Source organism: Polypterus senegalus, chromosome 2, assembly GCF_016835505.1.
Source record: "Polypterus senegalus isolate Bchr_013 chromosome 2, ASM1683550v1, whole genome shotgun sequence".
Lineage (NCBI taxonomy): Eukaryota > Metazoa > Chordata > Cladistia > Polypteriformes > Polypteridae > Polypterus > Polypterus senegalus.
The window spans coordinates 50,139,906-50,162,461 of NC_053155.1; the positions used below are offsets into that span (position 1 = coordinate 50,139,906).

The 22,556-nt window shown below is 36.9% G+C and overlaps 1 protein-coding gene and 1 long non-coding RNA gene across 2 annotated transcripts; both read left to right on the forward strand.

The window, feature by feature from the left end:
- Positions 1-1,161: 1,161 nt before the first annotated feature.
- LOC120524209 lies at positions 1,162-14,080 on the forward strand. The gene is made up of 3 exons (XR_005632768.1): positions 1,162-1,324; positions 9,634-9,699; positions 13,089-14,080. It is a non-coding gene; the product is annotated as an uncharacterized LOC120524209 (long non-coding RNA).
- Positions 14,081-14,271: 191 nt separating this feature from the next.
- LOC120522891 (cell surface glycoprotein CD200 receptor 2-like) lies at positions 14,272-20,397 on the forward strand. The gene is made up of 3 exons (XM_039743655.1): positions 14,272-16,442; positions 18,216-18,497; positions 19,967-20,397. The coding sequence occupies exons 1-3, from the start codon at positions 16,130-16,132 to the stop codon at positions 20,038-20,040; spliced, it is 669 nt and encodes a 222-aa protein (XP_039599589.1). The 5' UTR covers positions 14,272-16,129; the 3' UTR covers positions 20,041-20,397.
- The last annotated feature ends 2,159 nt before the right edge of the window (positions 20,398-22,556 follow it).

Sequence of the window (22,556 nt, forward strand, 5' to 3'; positions counted from 1 at the left end):
AAATATGTATTGTTTTCTTTGCATGTATGTTTACAAATTACAGATTGAGTACATATTTAATGTTAAATTGAATTAGAACAATATTGTATACGTAAATAAACTATGTTATTTGTTAAATTTTAATTTTTTTTTAATTTTGTACTTAAATGTGATGTGATGGAAACCTAATTATATTTTATAGTGTTCATGGATGCAAATAAAAATAACTATTTTTAATTAGTTTAATTTTGCAGTCTTGTGTAGTTTCTGTTGGTGAGTCACTGTTTGTGGGGGAAAGAATATAAACAATAATTAGGATGATGGAACTCGGCTCCTTAGGCAGATAACAATTCAATGTATGAGTTACAAATTTTAGATTTAATTGTAATATTTTCACCATTCCACATCACATAGCCCCCTTCCTGTATTTTTGAACTCTGTAGTGGTTCTGTTTCTGATTGTATGCAATGAAGTCCATCCAGCATTATAACAGCATCAGGATTATCAGGTTTAAGACTGCACTCCTTAATACAAAAATTCTATTACCTGAGCGCACCAAACCTCGCTATGATAGCTGTCAGTTTATCTAACTCATTTCAAAACAATCAAATGTTTCCGATTATGGTGGGCCAGTTTTGAATCTTTTACTCTTTACTTTTATTGTCACCCTGTGTCTTCACGCTCTCTTTAGACAAACAGTCCTTCAATAGACTCTCAGTAGAGCAGCGTTAGCAGCTAATTACAAGAATATTAGTTTCTCGGTGTCTCTTACATTTTCAGATGTTGCAGATGTAAGATAGCCTTCAAACCATCTATGCTCTCCCTGTGATCTCTCCCAAGTGCAGAGCTTATCTGAAAGGCAGTTAAGATGAGACATGGGTCAAATTTGTGGTGACAGCAGCAAATCATTTGTAAATTTAAAGTGTTTTCTGTGTAATTTCCAGTGGCTAATTTCATTGACAAGACAGATGTCTCATTAAATCTAGTCCTAACATTAATGGAAACAATAACTAGTAAAAATGCAAAAAAGTAGAGAGAACATTGAGCTTCAGCAATCTGCATCTAGTTTTTTTCCACTGTGGACAGTGTTGTTAATTGTGACTTCCTGAAACTCTCATCAGACATACTATACATTTAAAACCACAGTTTCCTCTTATGAGCTGGACTTTGGGCAGGCAACTACAAAAAGTAACACTTCTTACTTTTTTAAAGCTGTATTATTTTCTAGATGAAAGTAAGACACTTGTTTCACCCTGAAAGACAATAATGATTCTCACACCATGTAGGATGTTCTTTTATGTCTCTTTGACAGTCATCATTCCAGAAAAAGTTTCCTTAGTTGAAGGTAAGGGACAATCAGTTCTTTCAAAAATGATGTTCTTGTATTATTTGTTTAAAATGTTTTTTTTACATTATAAAGAAACATTTTATGTTTTATGTGAAGGCAATGTGTCGTTATTGAAAAAATGCAACATGCATTGTAAAATATGGTCTTTATTGATCAGTTGCAGTCTAAAGATAGATAAAGAGTTGCATTTATGTTTGTATTAATAGAGTGAGTAATTATATGACCTGCACAAAGTGGAAATACTAAAAATCAAAGTTTCGGTGTCTCAGTAGCACAGATGAGTGAAATTTTGAAATTGTTCAATTTAGTTTGGAAGTTTGACTTTTTTCATTTCAACTAGTCCCATAAATATAGCACTGCTACAATGGGATACAAGCGATAAATAGGATTAGCTGTCTAAAACGTACTCCTGCCCAAATAAATCAAAAGTGAGAAGTAGCATAAAATAAAGATTAACAGACGCTTATCACTGTTCCAATGATTGGTTTGTAGCAAACAGGTGTGCAGGTTAGCTGCCTTTATGATTGACGGCTGTCTCAGCCCCACTGGTTTTTAACATTTTTTTTATGTCTGTTTAGAAGGGAGGATAGAGATTTTGGTGGAATTGGGGGACAGAAGAGAAGATGGCATTTTTTCCAAAAGCAGAAAGTGGATGGTGTTGAGGAGGAATCATTTTGGCAGTGGTAGGAGGGAGGATGGAGTTTTGTTGAATGAAGGAGATTGAGAGTTTTGTCAGAGAAAGAAGGAAAGAATTTCATTGGTGGGAAGACAAAGCTTTGTCATAGTGAGGAGACTATGCAGAGGACACCATATGCTTGCCCATTATCCTGGCCTCCTACATCGACATCTGCTGCGGCAGTATAATGATCATTGCAGAGCAGGGTCGAAATGGAAGGGCAGACAGCATAACTTTGGTGAGCTTGCTTTAGCGCTGTGCTTCACATTGATGTAAAGTCAGTCCATAGCTCCCCATGTTTAGAATTTTTTCTTTTGCTTTAAGTAGAACATTTTTTACATGATGTTTTATTTTTTTGGATAATGTTTTGTTTCTTGTTTCTGGCACATATTTTGATTATCGTTTATGGATTTGCTCTCTCTGACATTTTTGTGTATAACATCCTGAATTCATAGTTTATCTGTTAAATTGACTTTAGACTTGCTACAAAAATATCTATCATAATGTCTGTTTTTTGGTTTGGTTTTACAGATTGATGTGTCATGCAACTCATTGTAGGAGAGCCGTTACGTTAGCACTGTGACATTCTTGCTCCTGCCACTTATAGAGCAGTAAGCCAGCACACACCAGACATACATGCTACTGTGCTACAGAACATCTTTTTTTCAAATCTAAGTTACACATGTCAATGATGCTCCTCTGCAAGCACTAGTTTCTCTTGCAAAATGTGTCTCACAATAATGAAAAGACCTTTTGGTTGCCTGCTAACTGTAGACGATCTCAAACCCTTCAGTCTTGTTATACAACTTTCCTAATTGTCTTTAAATATATCTGATTAAAATGTTCCAAGAGACCATTCATTAGAATGTAATTAGTAAACAGTGTAACAAAGGCGCTATATAGGTGCTGACCTGACACAGACTGACACTGGAGGCACATATAAAAGCAAATAAACTTTTATTTTACTTCACCTGTGGGGCACGTCTTCCCTGTGTCCCGCAGGCAGTACACAGTCACACTACTTTTTGCACTAACACTCCTCCTGGCAAGCGTTGCCCTCCTCCTCCCGACTCAGGCTCTCGGAGTGGTGGCTGCTGGCCCCTTTTATAGCTCACCCGGAAGCGCTTCAGGTGCTTCACCACCTGCCTCCGATTGCACCTCTGGATGTGGCTGAACTACGGCCCAGGCAGGCCCAAGAACCCCTGCAGCGCCTCCTGGTGTCCACCCCACATCCCAACAGGGCTGTGGAGAACTCCATCTCCCATGAGGCACCACCGTCACCCGGGGGGCTGCCACCAAGTGGTCCGTGGAAGGTACTGAACAGCCCATGCTTGCTCCCCTGGTAAATATAGAGAAGGGGCATCTCGGCCGGGCATGGGCCCGAGCTGTCCGTCACAACAGATATGCATAAATGTTTTATTTTTAGCATCTTAATTAATTCTATAAACATAATCTGCTGTGAGCTGGGTGCCTGATTAGTCCATATATCTGTTTTGATACAAGTGTGTGAAAACACATCCATCAATTCCTTTGCAATTAATTTTTTACAAAAGCAGTCTGAAATGGAAACGATTCAAGCAGTGTATAATGTATAATGCCACACTTCAGTAAAACTAGAACAAAAAGTAAATCAAATAAAATTAAAATACACCCATGAGTAAACTACTCAAGAAGAACTTTTAGAGTGTCTGATATTAATTGAACTTAAGTACAACTAATTAGGATTCTGCTCTATTTTCATATTCATCCATCAATCTGTTTCTGAAACCTGCTTATCTAGAGCAGGAGTGCTGGGAAGCTGAAGCCTCTCGCAGAAAACATTGGGCTCAAGGCTGGAAAAATCTGTAGGCAGGGTGCTTACCCATTATAGAATGAACACACACCCTCAGGCCACTTAATTATTGTCAATCCAACGGATTGGTCCTTGGACTGTGGGAGAAAAACCAGAGGGCCTGGAAGAAACCAGACCGGATAAGTGGAGCAGGTGTAAACTTTAAACTCCATACAGGGAGCACCCGAGACTTGAACCCCAGTATCCTTGTTGCGAGGCCTCAGTGTTATCACTACACTGCTGTACCTCCCCCTGGTTTACATATAGTCAAAACAAGGTTCTTACAACCTTAAAATAATTCAATCTGCCTTCTCCTTTCCTGTGTTTTATATTACAATCTTGAAAGTATGAGCCAAGTAACTACAACTTGAAGCAGTGACATTGAGGATGGGCGGCTATCATAATAAGTGCGTATTAATTCAGTGGGGTTGGCTCTAATAAGTGAGGCGTGCAGGTCTCCCCTGGTTTAAGAAGGAGCTAATCCATTTCTGAAAACCCCTCAAAAAGTCACTTTTTGTAACACAATACCTAAATACAATTCATTTAAAAGGAAAAGATTTTAAAGTGTTTTCTGAGCCTTGAAAATGACCCTCTTTTTTGTTCTAATAACAACAGACGTTTGGCCACATTTTTTGGTGATCCGATGAAATCTATTGCAGTTCTTACAAATGGTAAGTTGATAACACGATGGCAATGAGTGACACATGACTGGGTCTCACTGGTTTGTTAGTTGGTGTTTAGAATGTGTGCTTTAGGGTTGTGTAATTTGCGGGTCTGCTTTAAGTTGAGAACAGCAATCTGACACTATTCTGATGCCTTTCCATGCACAAGATAGTCAGGATGAAAAGAAAGAAAGAATCATTTCATTAATGTTATTGTTTGGATTAAAATAATCATGATGTTATGGACAATTTATACACCTCAGCTGTCTGGTTTCATTATACTATGGTTTGTTCCAATTGATCGATGTTTCAGCATCAAATGGTCATTGACCATTGTGTGTATGACTTTCACCTCTAGTCTACACGGTTAAACTAGAACAGGCAACTGCAAATGCTAAAAGCACTGCTCTACAACTGTAGTTATCTCATACAGGCTTTTTGGAAAGAGGTTGCTTGTATCTCCACCTGCCGTATTTTTGCCATGACCAGCTACCCCTTTCTTAACTGAGTGCTTTGGCCATTTTCTTTGTGGCAACCTGGTCAGTTTCTCAATTGCCATTACAGTAGCTTCTCTGCAAAGCATGCTATCGTCAATAAAGTGTCTTCCAGCATAGACTTCTGAGGTCATTGCTCTTAGGCTTCCTCAAGGTATGATCCTGGAAGTCCACGTCTTGCAGCTTTTTCCTAGCAGAGGTGTCATCATGGCTGTAGCAATCTAATCATAATCTTACCTGGAGTGCCTATAAAAAGTACTTCCCTTTTGGAGAATTACAGGTTATTGTTATAAAACATTGAATCACAGTGGATTTAATTTGGGGTTTTCTACACTGATTAGCAGAAAATGACTCTTAAATGTCAAAGTGACAATAGATCTCTGCAAAATGATCCAAACAGATTTCAGCTATAACTCACAGGTGCAGACAATTGGTTTTCAAAATCACATAATTAGTTAAATGGAGATCACCTGTGTGTAGTCAAAGTATTTTTAGTTGATTGTGGTATAAATGCACCTGATCTGGAAGTTCCAACACCAGGTAAGTCAGTAATGTGGCCAAACCTACACAACGATGACAAAAAGAACAAATCAGGCAACTTACTGAAAATTATAATTAAAAGCACAAGTCAGAGGCTAGAGACAACAAAATTTCCAATTAAATAAATATCCCTTGGTGTACAGTTAAATGGTTAAGAAATGGAAATGGTGCAAGAAGACCAGTGAAGGAGGCTACCAGGAGACTTATGATAACTCTGATAGTGTTACAAGCTCCAGTGGTTGCCTGAGTGCTTCACCAGTCTCAGCTTTATGAGATTGTGTCAACGAGAAAGCCACTATTGAAAAAAAAAAAAACAACAACACAAAAACACAAAAGGCAAATTGTAGAAAATATCAAATTCTGTTACAAATGCAATCCAAATGTATGTGTTTATTGTACAGTATAATATTAACAATAAGAGCAACTCACTACCCAAAACGGGAAATATACGAGGTAGTCAGGATTGAACCGCAGGACTCTTGATTACAAGTCAGCAATTCTTACCGCTGTGCCACGGAAACTGTTGTATCTTCTTTGAACCTTTTTTGAAAGTGTTTATTTGATCTTTGGACTTCAGGCTTCATACATTATACCGTATAGTTTATGCCTACATTTTGTCATTTATTACTGAAATACGTTTCTGTTTTAACAATGTGTTTATACAGATTATTGTAGAAACAGAACACATATGAAATGCATGTATTGCAAATAACGATCTATTATTTCCACTGTAAAACTCCAGCACTCCCAGATAATCAGTGCTGGAACTGGGAGAACTTTGTGCATGTTTTGCAGTGGTGGGGGGATGGAATAGTAGGCTGCTTGCTGCTTGTCTTGATCGGCACATTTACAAGACAAAAGACACTGATGGAGAGGTGCGAAGGGATTTAAGGTGGGCCAGATTTAGGAGTTTTTTCGTAGGCTTTTGTAATTCTAGTGTTAAGATTCTTGAAGAAATCTCACAAGAAGAGTTTCTCCCATTTGAAAAATTATTGTAAACTTATGCTACTGCTGTCCGGCTTCCTCTTTTTATATAGTACTAGCAAAATACCCGTGCTTCTCAGTGTGTTAAAGAAGTTATGAAAAAGAAAAGGAAACATTTTAAAAATAACGTAACATGATTGTCAATGTAATTGTTTTGTCACTGTTATGAGTTTTGCTGTCATATATATATATATATATACACACACACACATATAAACATATATACATATACTGTACATATATACATATAAACATATCTACATATACACATATGTACACATACACATATCTATATATATATATATACACAAATACACATCTACATATATATATATCTACATATATATATATATACACATACATACATACATACATACATATATATACTGTATATAGAAAAATCCCTGCGCTTCGCAGCGACAAAGAACTGCTTTTAAATTTTTATTAAGAAGAAAAGAAAACCTTTTTAAACTGAGGGAAAATATACCAATAACTATCTGTTAAGGATCTCTTTGTATACCACGTTGTCAGTTCAGCACTCTGGTTGTAATATGACCAAGCTGTGCACTGAGCTTACTTTTGAGAATGCAACGTATAGTTGTTCAGGAGAAAAGCAATGTTGCCTCCAATCAATGGCAACCTTTTGTAGGGTCTGTCCCTGAGATTTATTAATTGTCATCGCAAAGCAGAGCCTTACTGGAAATGTGAGGCATTTGAATTGAAATGGGAGATCAGAGGGTATAACAGTGATGCGAGAAATACATTCAGAGTGTGGCGCTCTGCTGTTTTTTTGTATAGCTGCCTTCACACAGCTTCTCTGCTGCTTTATAAATGAACGGTATATAAGGCTGTTTCTCCTTGCTTCGCGGTTCTGTACTATTTTATTGTTCGTTTATTACGATTGTTATAGTTATTGCGTAGCTATTTGAGACTTACTTTACTGTTCAGATACCCATTTCCTTTATTTAATCCGTGGCTTGTACGCTATTTTTGTTAGTTTATTACGATTATAGATATTTATTGATTCCCTTCTTTAGCTGACTGCCTGCTCATATAAGGCGCTCCGCTGGTTTTTTGTGAAGCAGCCTTTACACAGCTTCTCCGCTGTTTTATAAATGAACGACATATAAAGCCATCCTTTTTCCTTGCTTTGCCAAGGAAGCTGCCTTTTTATTTAATCCACGGGTTCTCCGCTGTTTTATTGTTCGTTTATTACGATTATTATAGTTCTCTTTATATATCACGTTGTCAGTTCAGCACTCTGGTTGTAATATGACAAAGCTGCGCGAGCTCACTCTTGAGAATGCAACGTATAGTTGTTCAGGAGAAAAGCAATCTTGCCTGAAATCAATGGCAACCTTTTGTAGGGTCTGTCCCTGAGACTTGTTACTTGTCATCACGCAGCAGAGCCTTACTGGAAATTGGAGGCATCTGAATTGAAATAGGAGATCAGAGGGTATAACGGGGATGCGAGGAATACATTGAGTGTGGAGAAACTCTAGAGACAGCGTGTGCATTAACTTGTGGATTTTTCTGTGAGTATTTGGTGGCAGCGTGACGAAGTTGCTTTCCGCAAGGCCGCGTTAGCTGTGGAGCTCAGCTCGGAGCATATTCTTTTCCTACCTTGTCAATTGTGTAATGCGTTTTTTGAACAGGTTTGATGCATGGAAGTGATCACTCGTACTGCGCTCAGTCAGTTCAGGTAAGCTGCTCTCTTGTGTGATGTTGCGATGTCCACGGCTTTATTTAATGTTAGCTAAGACCCGGCACTTAAAAGTTTCTCGCTACAGCAATTTTAACTCCATTACAAAGTGATCCAAAGTCTCGTTTATACCTTGTGTCTTCTCATTAAACGTGTATCTCGCGAATAAATCGCCGTTTTTCTTCAGCGCTCTTTGGGAGCTCTTCCTACTTTTCTACGTACTGCGCTCACAGTCAGTTCACTTGATTATGTGGGAGGCGTTATGATGTGACACGCAGGTTCGCCCCCCACAGCCATTGAGCTAAAGTCCATTACAGTATATGGAGAAAAATAGGTTCCAGTTATGACCCTTATGCGTAGAATTTCGAAATGAAACCTGCCCAACTTTTGTAAGTAAGCTGTAAGGAATAAGTCTGCCAAATTTCAGCCTTCTACCTACACGGGAAGTTGGAGAATTAGTGATGAGTGAGTGAGTGAGTGAGTGAGGGCTTTGCCTTTTATTAGTATAGATTCTTGAAACAGATGTCACCTGAAAGAGTGGACATTTCCCTAACTCTCCTTGGGACTTCCTGGGGCAATGGCATGCCATTTTTTTTAGTTGTCACTCACCTTTATATTACACCTTTCACTGTAATGATTCTTTTATGTGGAGAGAAAAAGACCATGTTTAATGCATTTGAAGTTGTGTTTTCTTTGCACCCTATGAGCTGCTCCACACAAGGAGCCAGAGCAGGCCAACACCAACAAACCTGAACACTACAGGGTACACCAAGTTACATAACATGCGACCACAGGATGGAAAGAATGTAATGAACCACAGATGCAAAATGAGAGATGAGCACATAAAGCCAATACAAGAGTAGCTTTATTGTGTGTTGAATTGAGTATTGTAATTCCTACTACTACTACTCTCTTAAGGTACTGTATAATCCATTTACTTTAGCAGGACCACTCAGAAATTTTCAGTGCATCTTATTGGTATAAAATGACACAAAAAGATGCCATCTCTTGCATAGAGCTTATCTTCCCATCTTGGTATGGATGTTTTGCAATGTATATTCAGAGCAAAGTTAGCTGCATTAGATTGGAATCTTTTAAAACATAAGATATGTTCTTCATATTATTAAAGTAAATATGTAAAATTAGTGAAAAGTTCAGATTTTCTGTTTTTGTTTTGTTTACATTTTGCAACCAGACATTTATGGATGATTGACTGGAAGCTAGGATACACACATATACACAGAAATTAACAGCATGCAAAATAAAACATTTTCTAGTTCTCTTTAAAAGTCATGTGCTTTTGATCTTTAAGTAGACTTTCTGTATAATTTGGAAGATGTACACATTTCCTGTGTGATTGGTGGTGCTTTATTTGCAAAGATGTATTTACATCTAACTGATTTTTTTCTTTCTGCAGAACCCCCATCTGCACAATTACCTGGACCAACAGCATATTCTTCAACAACCAAGGAGGAGTTCATAGGTAATTATTAACTCAAGCATCATGTATTGTTACAAAAATTCCTTTAAGAAAATATCAAATAGACAGTCAAATAAATTTGTATCTCTAGATATTTGTGAAAAAAATTAACTATCCTTTAATAAATATTGTATATACTTATTCTAAACCTAAAGTAACATTACATGGTTATTTTGAGGCACTGTTTCCAGAGAATTTTTTTTAATGTATTGCTGCTTAATTTGATTGTTTTTAAGCTAAATTAAGGAAATATAAAATTTATTTTTCTTTCATCATTTAACATCAGTTTGTTCCATAGCCTCTGGTTTATTAGAACATTAGAACACTCTAGACGAGAACAGTCCATTCAGCCCAACAAAGCTCGCCAGTCTGATCCACGTATTTCTTCCAAAAAAACATCAAGTCGAGGTTTGAAAGTCCCTAAAGTCTTACTGTCTACCACACTACTTGGTAGGTTATTCGAAGTGTCTATCGTTCTTTGTGTAAAGAAAAAATTCCAAATATTTGTGCAAATTTTACCCTTAACAAGTTTCAATCAATCAATCTACCAACATTTATTTATATAGCACATATTCATACAAAAAAAATGTAGCTCAAAGTGCTTTACAAAATGAATAGAAAAATAGAAGACACAATAAAAAATAAACATAAGTCAACATTAATTAACATAGAATAAGAGTAAGGTCCGATGGCCAGGGTGGACAGAAAAACAAAAAAAAAAACTCCAAAGGCTGGAGAAAAAAATAAAATCTGTAGGGATTCCAGACCAAGAGACCGAGTTTCCAACTATGTCCCCCTGTTCTTGATGAACACATTTTAAAATAACAGTCTCGAGCCACTGTACTAATTCACTTTATAATTTTAAACTCTTCAATCATGTCACCTTTTAATCTTCTTTTGCTTAAACTGTATAAGCTCAGCTCTTTTAATCTTTCCTCATAATTCAACCCCTGTAGACCTGGAATCAGCCTAGTCGCTCTTCTCTGGACCTTTTCTAGCGCTGCTGTGTCCTTTTTGTAGCCTGGAGACCAAAACTGCACACAGTACTCCAGATGAGGCCTCACCAGTGCATTATAAAGGTTGAGCAGAACCTCCTTGAATTTGTACTCCACACATCAGGGTGCTATATAACATTCTTATTATGATTAACAGCTTTTCCATTAAGATCTCTTTCTGTGTTAGTCATGCTGAACCCTGGGCCACTAGCCAGGTGACACATAATTCTCATCCTGATTGTTTTCAGTGATGGTGAGGAATCTGTTTTGCACATATGACAAGTTTATGAGCAGTTTGAGGTATTGTAGCAGTAAAATGTATGTGCTGAAGCAAGTGGGAAGAAAAGCACACCAAAGCTGCAATAAATGAATGGATTTAATGACAGACAGAGAGGGAGAAAGTAAGCTCCACGTGGCTGAAGAACACATTTGTATCATTACTGCTGACATGCTAAGGTTGATGATGTGCTAACAATGAAAGTTCCCTAAAATTGTCAAAGATGGATGGAACTTGGTTAGGGAAATCTTTACATCCCATTCTTTGGTGGTCAAAACTTTGTCCACTCCTTTAATCACTCTAGTTATGACAGGTATTCTTCTATATTAAGGGTAGATGTTTATGCTAAGTGGAAACACCTACAGTGACTTGTTGTATGTGAATGATGCAAATAAATAGCCACACCTACAGTAGTTTGGGACAGGGAAAATAACACATTAGAAAGACAGCCTTTTTGTTTAGAAAAACAAGCACAGTAACATGGCAGTGAAACACTTGAGGATATTTTCCCCCGATTTATCTCCTACTAGACCACCATACAGTGATTCTCACCTCTTAGGTGCTACTGAATTGGATCACTAGGTCAGTTATAATAAATATACTAATCCCAGTTTTTCTTAACTGTGACCCATTGCTTAGGGATGTAAAAATGAAAAATCTTATTATTGCACTATTAGAGTGATGAATCAGCGTGGTAGATTAAAACCTTGGTCCACACTTAGCTGGCAACTTTAGTTCTTTAGGGACTACACACTTCAACAATCCAATGTACTTAAAGATGAATGTTAATCTACAAGGTGTAAACATAGATTGAATGATGTAAGGACCTTTAGCATAATTTTCACTAGGATCCAGTACTTGCACTTGAACATGTTACTTGTGCTAGAACCAAACAGAATCAGTGCAGAGATGTGTGGTGTGTAGATAACTGCATCAATTGCTTGTTTTAGATAGAGTGGTATTTCCAACATTTTATTTAACATTAAAAAATAATAGTACCAAACTTTAAGTTAAAAAAAGTTAAGTTTCAATGGTAAAAGTTATACGTATTAAGAGCCTGTATGTATGTGAGGTTTGGTCAGTGTATTGGGTTTTTTTTTGGGGATTGGGAGGAGTATTGGTCATAAAGTTTTATTTATTATGAACATGTTCTTATTAAGTTTGCATATGCTGGGTTTATGTCCAAATGTCTGTTAATGGCATTTTAAGTTTGATAGCCAAGATTCAGCCAGCTCTTTGGCAATTTTAGTACTGGCGGTAAATCTTATTTGTACATTGTCCCAGTTGATATATATATATATATATATATTATTGTCAAGTGTACGCACTTTTGCATCCCCTTACAGGGATCAATCCCTCAGACACTGCACCATAACGGCTGGTTCACTTATTTGGCAGAGTGAAGATTGGAGTATTACATTCTTTTTTAAGTCTGTATCACAATTTGATTATTAGGTGGTTACCTACCAGGTAACACTTGCAGTTGGTCTCCCAGTCAGCAAACATCCACCACATCCTCTTAGTTGCATGATGCGGCTCATAGATATGTGATACAGTATCTGCCAAACAATACAAAGAGTACAAAACATGTATTTCACCTTTATTCACTCTACCAAATAAGCAAACCAGCCACCTTGATGCAGCATTAGAGATATCACCACAGGCACTGACATTCGAGATTTGATCCCCGTGGGGATGGAAAAGTGCATACACCTGATGTGCCCCAATAAGGGCGAAACACTTGTCATATACTCTTTATATTGTTGGGCAGATACTGTATCACATATCTTTGAGCTGCTTTTCACAACTGAGAGGACGTGGCAGATGTTTGCCGACTGGCTGACCAACCACAAGTGTTACCTGGTTGGCAACCACCTAATAATCAGATTGAGAATTTATATATATATTGTGGCCACTTGAGAACACTCCAGTTCCCCAAACCCAGTACAACAGACACAGGACATAAGTTAAAAGCACAAAAGAGCCTTTTTATTACATGGGAAACTCTTCACATCAGCGTTTTCCACCACCACCACAGCCACAAATACAAGAATGGTACAGCATACAATGACTCTTCTTTCTTTCTGTTTCTTGGTCTTTGCTTCCTCTGCTCCTCCCAGCAAGCTTCTTCCACCTTCCACCTGACTCTGGCTCAACTCTGTGAGGCGGGCAAGTTCTGTTATATTGGCCAATCCTAAACTGCTTCTGCTCTTCCAACCACATGGTCCGTAAGCACTTCCAGGTAAGGCAGAAATTCTATGCCATATGGCTCTTTGGTCTTTGCAGCGCCCCGGTCGGCACCCACAGTACCCAACAGAGATAAAGAACTCTAAGTACTATGGTGCCCTGTGGAAATCCAGGACTCTGCTGCAACGCAGGGGAGCTGCCATCTAGCATTTTGGGGGAGGCAGTGCCCTAAAGAAGCTGCCTTCCCCCATCCTTCCATCTCTTGGGTGTCCCAGTTGGATTGGGCTGCCAGCTGTCCCCTACGATATATAAATATAGTTACCACCACTGAGCTCCAAACCTCAGGCACAATATCACCCAATACCATCCCCGGTTCAATTAAAGATTTTATTTGCACAAATAGCTCACCAAGTGTGCACAAACAAAAAACCACAAATACAATCAAGTGAATCATTGTTTTCTCCTTCTGCTCCTCCTGTTGAGTGTCACCTGCTGCCTCACAACTCTGACTCCCCCAAAGTGAGGTAGTGGGCTCATTTTAAGCTGAACCTGGGAACACTTCAAGTGCAATTGTATGTGTTCTTGAAAGCATGTGGCAACCAGGGAGCTCCTACCCTGACAGAGCCCTTTAACAGCACCCAGGAGACCCAATAGGTATGTTCTCCCAGACTCCAACACCCACGCACCCCTGCAGGCGTCCAAACTGGGACACCTTAGAAGGATCTCTGCCGCCTGTCATAAGATGAATGGAACTTTGAAGCTATTTGTCAGAAACTGATATTGGTGTGTAGTTTGATTTTTCACATATCATAATGTGTATTGATTGATGGTCATTTTGCAAAAGGTTGTTAATTTCTGGAATGTTCTTAACTTCGCAGTCACCAAGTACACTGCAAAAAAATCTAAGCATGTAAAAAGAACTTGTATCATGACATTAAATCTTGTTTCCTTATTGTAAGAATTATTGATTTAACAAAATATTTATACTTACGATTATTTAACTTACTTTAAGAAATCTTGTCAAGTAAATTTTACTTACCCCATTGGAAGATGTTTTTGCTAAATAAAAGTAAAACAATTCCCATTTAAAGGTTTTTTGTCTGGTTTTTGCATATGCATATTTTGCAGTGTAAAATGTTTGTTAAATGCATTTTAAGCTTCCACCACATGTGTTTAGTTAGAAAGGTTGGGTACCTTTAGCTAGCAGTACAAGAGTTTTGAGACTGCTGAAGTATTTAAGGTAGCATGAAGGATTAGCTAGAAATGTCTAAGTTCAATATAAGGAAAGATCTGGGCAGTTTTTTTCAGGGTCTACTCTGGTGAAACTGGATAAAGGCATGTGAAGGGGCAATGAAACCCAGTACAGAATTCAAGCCCTTCAAATAATGAATACTGCATGTTGTCACAAAAATCAAAAAAAGGCACAGAAAGGTTTGGGGTAGTCACCTGTATATTATTCTCTGACGGTAAAATGGTTTAAAGGTTTGTACTGCTGTATACAGATTGGAGTCCAGAATAGAACTGATGGGATGGAGGAAAGGTGACATCTTTAAAGGCCAGTACTGTATATGAAGTGACATCAAAGGGACAGGAACCGGGAATGACATCATCAGGGCCACGTGGAATTTCCCATGAATGGTCTACAGAAAAGCAAGAAAAAGAGTCAGCACACTCCTCTAACTCCCAGTCTGGCTCGGAATAACTCTTATTCAAGCCCTTTAGCTGCCTCCAATATGCACAACTGTGACGAGGGTTTCCTGGGAAGGGCTGTTTTCACCTTTAAATATATTATGTACACTATTGCCCTACCATGTTTCTAGTTTGAGTGTGAAAGTATTTGTGAGAGAGTGGATTAGGCACAGCTAAAGATTAGAGGAACAAGGAATGTTTGTTTTAGGAACCACATGCAGTTTTTTTTTTTCTTAAATACAAATACTATACATGAATTCTCGTTGATGATGTTAAGAAGGATTTAATTAAGGTTGATCGTTAGTGTATTATCGAAATCCCAGTAAAAGTCAAGTTATGATGTAGGATATATGGCCACCTCATGTCTCAAAGATTATTGTACTGATATTTTACGCAATTCTCCCAGACAACCATTTATCAATTTCTGCAGCTACTATACTTACACCTACAAAACACATACTGCATGCAATCTATACTGGCTACAGAGTGTGTCAGTTATATTATTATTGGTACTTATAGTATGCTGATTAACATGTGTTCATATTATTTAAAATATTGTAATTCATTTTCTAGCAAAAATCACTTAATGCGGTTTTTCAATTTACTGGATATACTTTAGGTTTAAATTAACACATGGCATTTACTTATTATTTTTTTGGCAGCCAACATTTACATAAATATTGAGTTTCACAAATAGAGACACTTTGCATGTGATATGGGAGATAGAAACATATGATGGAAGATCTTGTCGTCTTGCAAAGAGTAAAAAACATCCTCCTGAAAACAGCTGCAAGTTTACAATACATATTACTTATTAATTAAAATGAAGTTAAAATGATTTGGTATTTTGCATTTAAATATCCCCTAAACATTATTTATTTATTTACAGTATTTCCACTTTTATATCTGGACATAGCACTCAGTAATTCTGAACACAATAAGCTCTATTTAAAACATAATAGACATGGAGAATGCAGTAGTCATTCTTTATTTATTGTTATACTGAAACATAAAACATTCATCAACAGGACTTCAATATTAAATGTTAATTCAATATAATATAATCATAAAATAATAAATATGTCATCAAATGTTAATGAAATAATAGTTTTTACTTTATATTTCAAAAAGTGTTTGGCCTGGCTGAAAATAAAGATAAGTGGGTAAGTGCAGTGTCTTAATGCGCTCTCAAAATCCTAGCAAATAAAAAAAATAACCGCAATTATGTATTGAAATATATACATAATTTTTGTTTTTATTTATTTAATTTCTAGCCATTTATCATATGGATGTTGAGGTGTGCAAATCAATTAATCTGACATGTGGTAATTTCACTAATAAAGACATTTTGCATGTGATATGGGAAATTGAACCATATGTTGGAAAATCTTGCCGTCTTGCAAAGAGCAAAATACACCCACCTGAAGACAGCTGTAAGGATAGAAGACAAGTTAAAAGTAAAATAGGAAGGAATAATACTGAAGAGCAGTTTTACCTGCATATCCCTGAAGTGGAATATAGGCATGAAGGAATTTACAAGTGTGAAGCTGTTTACAATGGGGGTGCCTGGAAAGAACATATTTATTTAAATGCCACAGGTAAGTCATAGTGTGATCAGACATGATTAATAAACAAATTCTGGACATAAATATTTTTAAATATAAATTACAAATGTGAAATCATTTACATGGGTAGTAACTGAAAAGCAAGTATTGATGAAAGACATCATTTAAGTGAAGATTTTTGATAACAGTGCCAATGAATTTGTAGGAGACAGACATTAAATAAATGAGTACATGCAGTCATATGAACAGCCCTTGTAAATCAAGTGTACTTATACTTCGACGTCCTGGCATTAGTTTAAAATGCACTTCCCCGTAATTTCCACTGATGCTCTCAAGTACATGATTCACCCTTAACCTGAAAGAATATTACTGGATCTACTTTATCAATTCCTTTGAGGATTTTGAAGATCTGGATTAGGTCCCCACACAGCCTCCTCTGCTCAAAACTAAACAGGTTTAATCCTCTGAGTCTGTCAGAGTAGGACATGTTCTTAAATCATGGGATGTAAATCTGTTGCTCTCCTCTACACAGCTTCAAGTGTCTTTCTTGTACCACAGTGACCAGAACTGCACACAATACTCCAGTTTGAGCATAACGTTCCTTGATTTAAATTATTTGCCTTTTTAATTTCTTCTCTGCATTGCTTAGTGGATGAAAATGTTGTGTCAGAAGGTTGCTTCCTGTATGACAGTGTCTCCCATCTTGTATTTATAACTTATGTTCCTTTTGCTCACATGTAGCACTTTTCTACATTAAACTGCTCTAGAAGTAGCAACCAAAAGCATCTCGGGAATAAAAGGTACAGTATGGCCTGCTCTGACAGGGTAAGAGAATTAAAACTGTTTAGTTCTGAGACTCAATCCACATATCGGAAATTCTCAATGGTTATATGAAAACAGATCCATGAGACTTCTTTTCATTAGATAGACAGATACTGTAGATAGATAGATAGATAGATAGATAGATAGATAGATAGATAGATAGATAGATAGATAGATAGATAGATAGATAGATAGATAGATAGATAGATAGATAGAGATAATGCACTCAATAATACTGGTAAAAATGAAGGGGATATGTTAGTGTAATCAAAAAGAAACTACCAGGTCAGGTAGTTTAAGGAGACATTTTTACAACTTTTAAAAATTATCTGGCAAGCTTAACCATCAGCCAAACAAACAAAGCAGATTGAGTAATATGCCTCCTGTAAATTTTCAAACATTTTATATTCTTATGTAAGCTCTGTGCTCCCTATATATTATAAGTCACTTATGCAATAACATTGGGAGGATAAAGCAACTAAAAAGAAAAAAAGAATGCCAGTCAAACGACATGTACACACTCACAACAAAGTTATTTAGAAAAACCAAAGTATTTTAATAACATTTTTAAGAGTTACAAAATAGTTTTAAATTGTACACAATATCTGTAAATCCATACTTTTTAATCAAATTAGAATATAGATAAAGAGTAGACTATGGGTATAAAGATTTCTCTGGAGATGTTAGCCTATGAGTTATGACAACATTCTGTATAAAAGTAAAAGTAACACAAAACAAATTGACATTTTGCTACTATTTCCTAACAAAAATGCTGATAACATTTTACTAAAAGTAAATTAGATTGAATAACCTCTGTACAAAACAATACTGTAAACTACTTTTGTAAAAGTTCCCAAATACATTTATAATCTATAACAAATAAATGATAAATAAATACATGATGTTATTATCATTATTCTGAATTAGATTTTTAAAAACATATTATTTTATAACATGATTAATGATTTTCTGATGTTTCCAAAGTTCCTCCAGATATATTTACAAGTATTAAACGCACATCTGATGCTAAACTCATGCTAGTTTGTCAAGCAGCCAATGCAAAACCAGCTGGAAATATTTTTTGGTCACCATGGAAAAATTCATCTCAAAAGCACACTACAAACTCCAATGGAACCATTACCGTGGAAAGCTGGGTCATTATACCAGCTAATGAAACACTAGAAAATGTTTTTTGTAATGTGCAGCATAAAGCTTGGAGTACAATACATTATGGACATTTTGAAAACCTACATGGCGAAGAGAACGGTTTGTAAAGTTTATTATCTTCTATTGTTACATCTGCATAAGGCAGTGTAATGCTTAGTTTTTCTGTCTGTGTAATGTCTGTATATTTCCTCTGTGTTTGGGTGTGTTTTCCTTTTAGGACACCAGTTTACTGTTCACATTTCCACAATGACAGGCATTTCAGATTGAACAGTGATTCCAAATGGGTCCCTGTGTGACTAAAGGTATAGTTGTGAGCTAAGCGCCCTATTCAGGTATGAGTCTTGCCCTGTGTTGCTGGAACAGGTGCCCTCTCCCCACCTTCATCACATCTTGGGATTTAAATAACTGGTTGGGGAATGTACTGCTGTGTTCTGCCTGTACAATGGCACAGTCATTAGGAGTAGAATAAACATCAATGGGACACTAGTTAGTGGTATGCATGAAGAATCCACACTAGTGAAAAGTCAAACCCATTCAGAACTAATGCAGCATATGCCCAGTACCCTGTTATGAAATTCTCTAGAAACCAATTAATTGACATGGGGAGTAAAAAAAAAAATCATCAAAGTCATTTGCATTATGTTAATAAAACTGTCTGATATACTAACTCGATCAAATCAGCACCATGCCACTCGGTGACTGATTAGCAAGACTGGAGGCATACGACACCTAGCATCCCAGTCGATAACTACACCCTAATCCTGTGCTACTCACTGATTCCAGGAATTTTTGAGTCCTCCCTCACAACATTGGGTGGTGTAGTGAAAGTAGAACCCAGCAAAGGGCACACTACAAAGGACATTTGAGAAGCTCATATCTCTAGGTAATTATACCAGTAATGCACTAAAATAGAGCAATTATAGCTCTCTGGGGATGCAGTAGGTCTTTTATCTAACATGCAATTTTTATAAAAGTCATAGGCTAACAGTACTCAATGGCCACTTTTATCTTGAATTCTGAAAAAACAGCACTGTCCCATCAGGCCATCTTCCCATTTCATGCTATCCTACTCCATTAGAAAAAATAAAAAGGTCCCAGTAAGATATATGGGTGAATAAATCTGCCCTTGAAATAATTATAAACTTAATAATTGAAATAATATAAACTTATTCTGCTGAGACAGGTTTTTGACCTTGTACATGGAAAAAGTAGATCTATAAAATGAATGAATAATTATTAAATATCTGCAGTATATACTGAATCTTAGAAAGTCATCCTGCAAAGTTACTTTGCTCCCTCTTCCATTATGAAAAATGATACATGATCATTGCCACTCATGCACTAGATTCAGAGACATTTTTGAGAGTTTTGCATAAATGGTGTCTATTATATTTGTACATTCCATTCAATGTTCGCATTCATTATCTTGTTTTTTGTCTATTGTTGCTATTGCAGTATGGTGGGAGACATGCCAAAACCAACTGAATTCAGCTACGTATTCATTAAAAGGGACACTGAACTTTGTGACAACTATTACAAGATATTGAAATATTTTTCTTTTATTTTAGGACTTCAAGAAATACGTTTATGGATGGCTATTCCTGTGATTTTATGCATTGTTTTTTTAGTCTATACTCATTAACTAACGATTCAGGAGAAAATATATACTGTATGAATATTCTGTCAGTCATACAGTAACTCTATCATCTGGATTTTGAATTGTTCAGCCAATCATTCTTTATTGTTATAATAGCCAACACACAAGGTATATATCAATTATACTTGTTTTTATATTGTCAGCTCGTGTTCCCATGATGCACTGTGGGAAAAAGTGGCACTGCTGCAGCACAGGGTGGCTGCAATTTGCCAGTCCAGGCGGATAATGTCCTGTGTATTCTATAACCCCTGGTCTGTCTAGGCCAGGATCCTGGCCATCCCTCACATTTGTTACTACCATTGTTTTTGCACTGTCTTTATTTGATTTTAATATGTAAAATGATATTACGCATGAATCTAATAAATATATTTTACTTGCATCATGCTAGCTTCCCAGAGTATTTGTTTAACCAGTAGGTAAGACTATTTCTTTAAGCAAATAAGAGGTCAACAAGTTGTTGATGATATTGTGAGCTTGTATTATATTTATCCAGTCCTGTGTTACACATGCTGTGATAAAACTAACAGTTATCAGCAAACTATTGTATACAAATTGTTTATAGGACAGGGGTTCCCAACTGGGGGTAATTTTACTCAGAAAATTTGAAGTGAATCAGAAAATTTTAAGTAGGCCTATTTTTTGAAGAAATTCTAATTTGCTTTCCTTCTACCATTTTGGACTTCAGTATTTATATGGCAATCAGTATTTTACACTTCATAATTGTCGTGTTGCCAATATGGTAGTGTAATTCAGAGGAGAATAACTGTTTTAATAAATGAATGATGAAGTAAAAGGAAAACATCAACATGACTGAATGGTTGTCAGTCATTCTCTCTATTTTCCTGCAGCTGGTGTACGTCGTCTCGTGTCTTTATTACAAATATGCATTTAGTTTAGAGATAGAAATGTTTCTGCATCGAGTTAACTTTCATTGTTACACTTCTCCATGACAATGTACAGTAATTCCTCGCTACATCGCACTTCAACTTTCGCGGCTTCACTCTATCACGGATTTTAAATGTAAGCATATCTAAATATATATCACAGATTTTTCGCTGGTTCGCGGATTTCTGCGGACAATGGGTCTTTTAATTTATTGTACAGGCTTCCTCAGTTTGTTTGCCTAGTTGATTTCATACAAGGGATGCTATTGCCGGATGGCTTAGAAGCTACCCAATCAGAGCATGTATTACGTATTAAATAAAACTCCTCTATGATATAAGATATGCTTTCCGCGCGGTGCTTAATTGTTTGCTTTTCTCTCTCTCTCTGACATTCTCTGCGCCTGATAGAGGGGGTGTGAGCAGAGGGGCTGTTCGCACAGAGACTGTTTTCTTAAAAGATACGGACGCTCCTCTAAAAAATGCCGCCTTATCGCGGTGCTTCGGCATACTTAAAAGCCCAAAAGCACGTATTGATTTTTTGATTGTTTGCTTTTCTGTCGCGTGCTCTCTCTCTCTGACATTCTCTGCTCCTGACACACATTCTTTGAAGAGGAAGATATGTTTGCATTCTTTTAATTGTGAGAAAGAACTGTCATCTCTGTCTTGTCATGGAGCACAGTTTAAACTTTTGACTAAAGGGTGTTATTTCATGTCTAGAGGGCTCTAATAATGTTAAAAGTGTGGGAGAGTTTATAAAGGCTTAAAATATATAAAAATAACCATACAAACATATGGTTTCTACTTCGCGGATTTTCATCTATCGTGGGGGAGTTCTGGAACACAACCCCCGCAATCGAGGAGGGATTACTGTATTTCACTTCAGTGCCCAGACCCTGAGCAGTTAAAATGAAACTGTTAAAAACAGTATCCTAAAATGTCTCTTTTGTCAATTGCTTTATTATGGTAGAAGTATAAGCTCAAGTTATTGAATAAAACAGGGGTGAGGGTAAATTTACTTTTGAAAGTCTTCCATGGGGAAAATGGGGCAAAAAACGTTTGGAATCCCTGATATAGAATTTACCAGCACGTTCAATTTAACTATTGCAAAAGACATAGATGGACTGATATCCTGCCTGTGATGGATGATACCCCTTTACCCAGCTGTGATGCCTTTATAATGGTTGGTTCAAGTGGATAGTTGTTTTGGATCAATTGTGTTTTCTTTTTTGGTTTGGAGGTTATTAAAAAGGAAGGTCAGAGGGAAACTGCTTCCTGGGTCTATGTGGTCCTCCAGTACATTGGGTGGCAGCATGGGAACTGTAGTCCTGTTAGACAGCCTTGCTAGGGGGCTGGAAGGGCATTATGAAGGGAGGAAGCTTCCCTTTTTGAGAGAAGATCAGCCTGACCTGGAAGTGCTTCCTTCCTCCAGTGGCACTGTTGCACTGGTAATACTCCTGAGTCCATGTTGAAAAGAATGGCTTTGTCTGCTACAAATGAGTCAGAGTCGGGAGATAAGCAGGAGAATAATTTTGCTTGTGGTCTTGTGGTGATAAGAAGAAGCCTTTGATAAGGTATTTTGTTAAATAAAAATAAGCATTTTGGACTTGAAACCTATGC